This window comes from Lygodium microphyllum, chromosome 30, assembly GCF_053477565.2.
Source record: "Lygodium microphyllum isolate KBCC chromosome 30, Lygodium_microphyllum_v1.1.10, whole genome shotgun sequence".
Lineage (NCBI taxonomy): Eukaryota > Viridiplantae > Streptophyta > Polypodiopsida > Schizaeales > Lygodiaceae > Lygodium > Lygodium microphyllum.
Window position 1 is genome coordinate 65,547,381 of NC_141164.1, and position 9,834 is coordinate 65,557,214.

The following is a 9,834-nucleotide window of genomic DNA, read 5'->3' on the forward strand; positions in this document are numbered from 1 at the left end:
GTTGTACTGAGCATAGACCCCAATTTGATTGGCCGCGAATCATCAAGCGTACCAAGGTCTAGCTCGATAACATCTGCATCTCTTATACGATCTTGGCCCTCTATCGGCTCGTTCAAAGTGACCTGATAGATGTCCTCCGTGGTGGATCCCTCTTTGGACTCATCACTCGATGATGTCTCACTGGCAGATAAATCTTCTAATGTCTCCAATTCTGTAGAAGATAGAGGAGCTCTCTCACTCTGCGGGGACTCAGGATAAGCATCAACCACCACACGCTGGGCACCTCTGCCGAATATCAGTCGACCGGCAGGTATATCTACTTGGCAGTCCGCTTGCAAGATCCAAGGTCGTCCGAGTAATACTTGGTAACTTGGCCGCCCTGCAAAACGAATCATCCTAAAGTCCAACATGCATTCTACATTTGCAACAGTGACATGGACCTTAGTAATGCAGCCTTCCGGCTGTCTCAAACTGTCATCTGCCATTCTGAGAATTGTGGAAGTATCTTTCTGAATCGCAAGACCCAACCTTTCCATCAGTTCAGAACTCATAATGTTAACAGATGATCCTGTGTCGACAATGGCATAATCTACTAATATCCCATCGACATAGGCTGCAACCCTTGGGCAATGCTTCTCAGCATGCTCGAACCAGTCATCACCAACTCGTGCAATACCCAAAGGTTCTACAATATACCCGGTACGTAGGATCTTTCTAAATTCCTTACGCACTCCTGGGGAAAGCTTAATAAGCTGTAGAAGATCCACATCCGGCTTGACTTCGCAAAGAGAGCCCGCCAAATCGAATTCATGATAGTTTGGTAGAGCTCGCTTTTCACGCCAAACCATCCGCTCCTTAGGTCACTGAACTGGCTTCATTGCCTCTTTCTTAACTTTCACCTTCTTCTTTGGTGGTTCCTTATCGGCTTTACTCTCTACGGGCTTCAAAGGTCCCCCTTCTAGGGCAGGATCCAAAACTTGTGTTCCTTTGTCGCCTTGTTTAGGGTTCCCGTCGACAGGCTTATCCTTGTCGGCTTCTCTACCCTTTTGACCTCTTGTAAGAACAGCACGCAAATTAGAGGTTTCAGCATCATTAACGCGTACAGCCTCAATCAAACTAACCCCACTACCACTTGGTAGCTCTTCCACTGTAGTCTTTGGTCGTTGAAGTATTTGTTTAGGCCCATTTTCTGGCTGGGAGTCATTTCCTTGGGCACGATGATTGACAGGCCCTGGTTGCCGACTTCCTCGCTGGAGGGAACTGATCTTACTCCAGCAAGTAGCTGCTAAATGGCCAGATTTTCCACAAATATCGCACTTAACATTTGGGCAATTCCTTGGATAGTGCTGCCCGCCACACCATTTGCAACTAAACCTCAACGGTGCACCCTCCTCCGGGTATCTACTTCCTATTAAATTTTGTTGTTTTTTAAGGAAGTTGACATCAACGGCTATTTGTCGATATTGCTCCGTAATCATGTCGGTATAATGCTTCATCATGTCCTTAACCTCGCCAAGAACATTGGAAGAACTCGACTCATAGCCTTGGTCATTACCATGTCGTTCAATCGGCCTAACAATTCGATTAGGCACAGGCTGTTGAGCTGCAGGCATGGTGCTAGAATTGACCGCCTGGCCTCCACTACTTGGAGCCATTTGACTGCCCGTAGGCATCGACATGCTAGGGGGAGCTGGTAATAAAGGGACATTCTGCATTATGTTCCCTCTCCCATTAGGATTAGCCATCACTATCCCTTGACCACTACTGCCATTGGCTATTGCCATATTGTTTCCCAATACTAAACCCATGTTCGAGTTGCCTCTAGAAGCATAGGCTGCTTGTAGTCGGGATTCCACCTCTTGTGCTCGTGTAATGGCAGTATCTATATCCCCCAAGGGGACACTACTCAACTGCAATTGGATATTAAAGTCCAACCCATGTAGGAAATATTGCAATTGGGCAGCTGCGGGGATAGGAATAGAGGTGTTCAACTTACGGAAAACCTCTTTTATCTTCTTCGCATAAGCACGAATATCTTCGTGCGGTTCTTGGCGGGTCACGTTGAGTACACGCAACCAATATTGCCCACCCCTTTCAGGGGCAAACTCCCTTCGAAAAGCTCCATAAAATGCATCAATGTTCAATATGGTTCCGGCTTCTAAACCATGATACCATATAGCGGCTCTTCCTTTGAGAGTCATATTGAAGAACATCATCAAATGTCCTTCCTCTTGAATGGGACAGTTAAACATCAGCTTTTAAAACTCCCTAATGTGGAGTTCTGCATCTTCCTCAACTAGCCCATTAAAAATGGGTAGCGGGTAACCTAGAGCCGGCAAATCCGTCGTTCCTGCTGGAATTGCAATAGGCTGCGCCATGACGAGGATTGGATTTGCACTAGGAATAGGGGACGGTGGGGTTACACCTCCCACAATTAATATGGACTGGCTTATGGCAGAAAGGGGAGCACTAGAGCTTCCACCTTCTCCTAACTTACTGCTTGTGGTCCTAAGACCACTAGATCCACCCCCTCGTAAGGGTTCAGCGCCGCTACGCTTAGGAGAATATCTCCTAAAAATTTCAGCACGTCGCCTAGCTCTTTCGTCTCTTTCTTGCTTTTGGATTTCTGCTAGACGATGCTTATCAATAAATAACGGATCAAGCTCAGTATCCTCTGGCATAAACTGCTAGTTGGTCCCTAAACAACCAGGATTCGGGAACTGCCACTTTTAAGCAGCTCCCGGCAGACGCACCACTGAGGGACCTAAAAACGGGCCGGCACTGGCTCATGCACTAGCCGGACCTCGTCACTATGCACAAGACAACCCCTCGGCCTCGCGGCCAGGAGCGTCTATCAAAATCTCTGCCTTCCTGCACATTGCGTTTGTAATACGTTGTAGTCCAACTGATCCTAACCCAATATTACTCCTCAGAGGGAGTCCCTTTCACATAGCCAAAAGGCTCGAATCACATACACATGGGGTTCCTCCTACGGCTGAATGCCGTCAACCCTCTGCGACTCTCCTACACCTTGGGGATTGGCCCCTCGATGCGTCGCTCAACATTTAGACATTTCGCACAAACGTCGCTCAAGGTACCAAATAAGCGTATCCAGGAATGTACCATTGTCCTTACTTGATTTCCCCTTTATGATCCCACGACTAGCCTACAGCATGGGTATCTCACTGCCTCTCAACGTAGGTCATGTCATGATAAACCAATTGCAATGCATGTCCAGGAGCTAACCACTGATACTCTTAAATTCGTTTCATGCTCCATGCATTTGGTGGATGTCTAGTGCTCAAACATTTAGCAAAACAGTATCGTGCACAAGTGCAAATCATTCTTTTAATGGTTTCCAACTACCGTTCGTGCTTCGTTGCATGGGCTTAGCACCGAGGTGATTCTCGTGCTACTAAGCTCTTAATTTTAATTATCATCCGTCCTAAATGCTATGCATAGAAATCAGCAACTTTCCCATCACTTCACACGGCATTTAGACATATTTCAACTTCTCTACCCTTCTCCGTTTAAGTATTGCATCGTTGGATAGGTTTATAGGGTATTTTTATTAGCTATATATAGTTTGTCTATATATAGCATCCTTGGTCCCCTCTATATATTTCAACTATGTGTGCTCACTTGATGCACTTTTGGGGTTCCACTTTCGGTGTCTCGTGTCTCTCTTCTCCACTCTCTTCCTACGTTCCTCGTCTCCCTCGCGCACTGCTCAACATGGTATCAGAGCCCAGGGCCATTGCCATCGCCGATGCCCTAAAAGACGTGCACCCTCTTTCCATCATCCAATTTGCAGGAATAAAGCATAGCATTGAGGCATCTATTGTCCCGCTTGTTGCTGGCTACCCGTTTCACCCCATCCCTGCAGCAGTCGCCCTCCGTCAGTCGGTCTTCTCGCTAGTGGCTACGTCTCTGGTCCGCTCTGCATTGTGGTGGCACTATTTCGGTGCCCTTTCATCATCGCGACACTGTTTCGGTGCCCTTTCATCATCCAGGAGCAGAATGCATACCCTGGCATTACCAACAGAGTGCTATCACGATTCTCTCCGGACTTGGCCTTATGGGTCCCCGGCATCTCCACCCCAGACTTGGCCTTACGCCATGGACGGCGCCCCCGAGGCCTTCGACAAGCAATCCGACGGCAACGCCGTTCACCTCGAGTCCAACGACAGTTCCGTCCTCTGTCACGCGGAACTCCTGATCCCCTTCCCTCACAACAATGTATCACTTCACATGCTTTTTCTTTGTTCTATTTCCATGTCTTCGCTCCTTCAGCTGTAATGTCGTTCGTTTCAGCTTTTTGCTTGTCGCTTAACGAGCCTTCGTGTTGTTTCTTCTTCATTTATCACGTGGTTTCTAGCAGCTTTGTGTTTGTTACCGTAGAGAAGCTCTTACGTGGACAACTCTCACACTCGTGGATCCTTTTCTTGTGAGGTCCAATGATTCCATATCGCACTGCATTGCCTTGCATCACGCAATGCAGGCTTTCAGATCTGTTACCTTTCAGTAGACGATTCACAATCCCTCACGGATCTATCCCGCTGATCAACACGAATATGCATATGGCAATGAGCTGAGGTCTCAATCTCTGCACGACGCACAGGCCGCAGAGATTTTCTCTCAACCTAAACGTAGAGGATGTTCAGCAGTGGAATTTAGTCAGTCAAATGGACAAAAGCACTGGGGACGGGGAATTTCCCTTGCAGAACAAGGCAGAGGAGAACGGGGATCATGCTTGGATGGCTGTAGACAAGAATCAGAGTGAGCTAACCCAGCCAGTCCAATCAAGTTTAGAGAGCAAATCGTCCAGCCCCATTACCAGACATTCAGAGAGCATCTTTACAGCATTCTGTTCCCAAGTCAGAAGAATTCATGCACTTTTTCCTTGATTACAAAAGTGATAGGAAGAACTATCACTGTGATAACAACGATGGTGATGGTGAAGGTCTAGTCCTCAAGGATCGTAGCACTCACAAACTCATTGTACTCCAAGTGGTTTTGGTTGTGGGAGGATCTTCAGAAGCACAAAGCATAAATGACGCTGTGAGTGGAATGGTTATTCAAATGTTGAACCAGCATCCTGAGAGGTTTGTCATATGGCAGACTGGTCCAAATCACTACAAAAAGGTTAGAAACACAATCGGCAAGCACCAGCGGACTGCTTATCTCAGAGTAAGCACATAGAGTATTATGAAATGCATTTCATTGACAGTTATTGGAGGAGAAGTAGCTCTATCTTTTGGTCTCTAGGCAAAGCTATGTTTTATGATGTCAAAGGCAATGTCCCAAATTGAGACCAGCAAAATATTTTGTTGCATGTGATTGTACTTTTATCATTCTAAACTATGATGGTGAACAGTGCTTTGTTAGTGGGGGACGTCAGTTTTCTACATAAAGGAATGCATTAGGCTACTCAAAGTACATGAAGCAGGAATATGCATTCTGTTGGCAACAAAGAGGGAAGATAAGATATGCTTTGGCCTTGCCTAGTAGAATTAGAATAGATGCTCTCCATGTGGCTTCCATTTGCCTTTTCTTACAATATGGTGAAGATCCCAAGTCATTAACCTCTATAGTAGTTGACATATTCAAGCTATGGAGATCACTAGAAATTGCAGGGCTTTATCGTGCTCCTACAATTACGGACTCAAGGCTACATTTTCAAGACTTTTCTGTTGAGGAAGATGAGCAGCTATGGAGATCACTAGAAATTGCAGGGCTTTATCATGCTCCTACAATTACGGATTCAAGGCTACATTTTCAAGACTTTTTTCGTTGAGGAAGATGAGCTTTGGCCTTCACATCACTTCAAGTCTATTGAAGAAGCAAAGCAGATGATTCGTCTAGCATCTCAAGCCATGCAGGACTATTTCAAGTCTGCTGGAGAAGCAAAGCAGATGATTCGTCCAGCATCTCAAGCCTTGCAGGACTATCAGTGTAAAGATGTTCACCCTGGTATGATTCTCTGTGTTGCCTGTCGGCGGCCTCTTTCAAAGTGCTTTGAATACTACGATGCAGAGGTGTTGGAGGTGAAGCGGAGTCCACATAAAGTTGGAGCTAATAGAGAAGAATACTGTGAGTGCATATTAAAGGTGGGATATAACAAGCAGTTTGCTAGCTTGGAACAGGATGGGAATGGAACAAGCAGTGCTTTAGAAAATATCAAGCAGTTTGACTAAGCCATGTCAAGAAAGAGAAAGGCATCATCAGAGGAGAAGCAAAAAGGGACCAAATCTCAAAAGACAGACCACATGGATGGACATGGATCAGTTGGTACCTTGAAGGATGGTAGCAAACAGTTTAATTGCTTGAAACAGGATGGGAATGGAACAAGCAGTGCTTTCGAAGATAACAAGCAGTTTTCCAGCTTGAAAAAGGATGGAAATACAACAAGTAGTGATGCTTTGGAAGATGAGAAAAAGCTTCTTGGAAGCAAATTGGAGCAGAGTTCTAATAAATTAGTGTGTATGATTATTGAATCAGATGAAGAGGAGGAGGTCTGTATAGGCCTATCACTATCAGCAATGCTTCCAAAGTCACTATCTATCACGTTTTTTAGGGTCTTATTTTATGTTTCAGCTAATGGGCTAATGATATTCTAGTTGATGATCTGTTTTCTAGCAAATGTTTTGTCTTGATATTATGTTTCCAACTGATGATCTTTGGTTGATGTTGCAGCTGATGAGCTCTTGATATTCCAGCTGATGGTATGACATTTCTGTTGATGTTTCATTTGCACAATTTAGTACAATTTCTCATCATTTTAATTGCTAGTATTTCATCTTTCATGCTTTCATTACACCACTTGATGGTTCAAGAATTTAGATATGATATAGCTGTTGACGTTTCATTTTCGAGCTCATAATTTGTTTGCATCTCCTCTATTATTCCTTCCAACTGATGATCGTATTCCAGCTTATATTTGATGCGCTGATGATATTTTAATGATCATAATATTCATCTCGTTATATTCCAGCTGATGATTGTCGGTATTTTGTTCATCATTTGATTATTTTAAATGTTTCTTTCTTCCAGCTGATTTTTGGCTCTTCATGCTACGTTTCATATCATTTTGTCTATATTACAGCTAATGCCAGCTGATGTTTCATTATTATTCCAGCTGTTGAGTTGTTCCAACTGATGTTTCATTTCTTATTCTAGCTGTTGAGTTATTCCAGCTGATGTTTCATTCCTTATTCTAGCTGTTGAGAGTAATTCCAGCTCATGCTTTGTTCCTTATTATTCCAACTCATGTTTCGTTCCTTATTATTCCAGCTGTTGAGTTGTTCCAGCTGATGTTTCCTTCTTTATTGTAGCTGGTTGTTGAGTTGTTCCAAATCATGTTTTGTTCTTTATTCTTCTTTATTCTAGCTCTTGAGTTGTTCCAGCTAATGCTTCATTCTTTTCATTTCCTATTCTATTTCAGCTAATGTTTGTCTATTCTAGCTTATGATATACGAGCTGATGTTTCGTTGTTTCCAGTATGTTTGTCTATTCCAGCTGATGTTTCATTGTTTCCAGCTGTTATTCGTCTATTTCAGCTGATGTTTCGTTGTTCCCAGTTGTGTTTTGTTCTTTCTTACTGATGTTTCATTGTTTTCAGCTGTTGTTTGTCTATTTCCAGCTGACTCGTTTGTTCAAGCTTATGTTTATTCTACTTGATATTTTATCTATTCTAGCTAAGGAAATGATGTTGCAACTAATGTTTTCGTCTTGATAATGCTCATCTCGTCCATTCTTCTTTCCATTTGCTGGTGGTATGCCAGCTGCTATTTCATATATTCTAGCTGATGAGCTGATGAAATTTTCATCGTATATTCTAGCTGCTGAATTGATTTATGACATTGTGATTGTATTCTAATGTTGATATAAAATTTTCTATTAAGTTTTTGATGTCACAGATTATGTTGCATAGCGGATTATATCCACACTCAACATAAAGCAATTTCATGGTCCTTTATATCCTTTGATTACTTCATCTATTGTAATTCAAGATTGATGTAGCTCCTTCATTTATCTATAGTAATTAAGGAGTGATGTAGCTCCTTTGATGCCTACAAACATGCACTTGTATATTCAGGAGTGATTTAGCTCCTTTCAACTTTGTAATCATATTTCAATATTAATATAGTAGTAGGGCTATATAGAGCTGTGGGTTTTTCCCTTGAACCCCCAAGGGTTTTTTCATCCACAGTTAGGGACCTTTATTTGAGCGGGGGTATTAGCTATATATAGTTTGTCTATATATAGCATCCCTGGTCCCCTCTATATATTTCAACTATGTGTGCTCACTTGATGCACTTTTGGGGTTCCACTTTCGGTGTCTCGTGTCTCTCTTCTCCACTCTCTTCCTACGTTCCTCGTCTCCCTCGCGCACTGCTCAACAATTTTGACATCATTTTATGTATAGAAAGCGGAAAAAAACCACACTAGAACAAGAAGGTGGGGTTGAACTGAGGCAAATCCTCATGCTTCAGCCCCCACAAACATTCACAAACATTGTTCTTATTTATCCTTATTTTTCGGAACCCAAAATGCAATTTTCCCCTATTTTTCATAGTTTTTTCCTATTTTTCCTTATTTTCTTGCATTATTTAATTGTTGGAAATTCAAAACAGGTTATGGGCTGTGGCCCTTAGTTCCTTCTTGCAAAAAAATGAAAGTTTAGTTGATGTTCCTATCCATTTTTTCATTTTTATGCCAAAAACTCTCTTTTTTCCTTGTTTTTCATGTTTTACGTGTTTTAATGTATTATTTTGAACCATAAAATGCATATTTTTCTGATTTTTTGATTATGACCAGCAAGAACTCATAGATAACAGTAACATGAACAATTTTTATCCCACATGAACAATATTTCATCCATCAAAAGCCATAAAAGCTCAAATTTCCTTTGAAAATTTTAAATTACCGCTTATTTACGTGTTTCGGGTTTTGTGTCCATGGCTGTAGATTTGAAAAACAGCAGCACTTCATGTCCAGCAACATCACAAATCACCATTCTCAGCCCGTGGAGCAATCCGATCCATGCCGGACAAGCCTCCACCATTCTTTCTTCTTCCTTCTTCTCCCCACATGAACTTGCCTTTAGAAGAGAGAGAGGGAGGAGAGAGAAAGACTGAAATCAGAATTCTCCAAAGAGGGCATCATTGCGCGAGCGAAGGGCGGCGATAGAGTCTGCATACAGAGGGAAATGAGGGGCAATGATGATTGGGGGGGTTGTTTGCAGGCTGGATGATGCATGATCAACCATGAAGCGCATTTTTCGGCGCCTGTCTGCGTGCTCCTCTCCACGATTTCTTCATCCACATTTCATGTGAAATGTCATGCTACATTTAAATTTTGGGCTCCCAAGGGTCACTTGCCCATTTTGACCAAATTTTGTCCACCTCTTCGCATCTTGACCGGTTTCTTGGCCATTTCCCCGTCCGGACTCGGAATCGAGCTCTGAAAAATCCTGGGCGTCCGGCTTAGCATCCCGCATTGGCCAGTAGCTCGTGTCAACCCGCACGACTGTCTGAAAAATTATGAAAAATCAACAAGTGTCGCTCGGGCACCTTTAAAGCACTTTGGCGCTTAAAATCGTCCTAGATCGAGCCGCCGCCTTTGACAGTGAATATTTTTCCATTGATATTCATAATTTTTTGCTATTTTTAAGCACTTTCCGGCACCAAAATTTCGCTCTCAATTGTAATAAAGCATAAGTCACTTTAGTCTAGAGTAGGTTAGGGATTAAGTATAAAAGGTGGAGATGTAACATGTGAGGCATCTTTTTTCCATTTTACAAACATTTCTTGTTTGAGGTCTCAACCTCCC

General features: G+C 43.0%; 2 protein-coding genes across 3 annotated transcripts; both read left to right on the forward strand.

Annotated features, from left to right (window-relative positions):
• The first annotated feature begins 5,744 nt into the window (after positions 1-5,744).
• On the forward strand, positions 5,745-8,332 carry LOC148009945 (uncharacterized). 2 transcript variants are annotated; one of them, XM_087672961.1, is made up of 2 exons: positions 5,745-6,725; positions 7,905-8,332. In XM_087672961.1, exon 1 carries the CDS (start codon positions 5,745-5,747, stop codon positions 6,195-6,197), a length of 453 nt encoding a protein of 150 aa, XP_087529087.1. In that variant the 3' UTR covers positions 6,198-6,725; positions 7,905-8,332. The 2 variants fall into 2 exon arrangements, with proteins under 2 accessions (XP_087529087.1, XP_087529088.1); XM_087672962.1 differs by having other exon boundaries at positions 7,920-8,332.
• Positions 6,201-8,332, forward strand: LOC148009946 (uncharacterized). The gene is made up of 2 exons (XM_087672963.1): positions 6,201-6,515; positions 6,697-8,332. Exons 1-2 carry the CDS (start codon positions 6,201-6,203, stop codon positions 6,709-6,711), a joined length of 330 nt encoding a protein of 109 aa, XP_087529089.1. The 3' UTR covers positions 6,712-8,332.
• Positions 8,333-9,834: the final 1,502 nt, after the last annotated feature.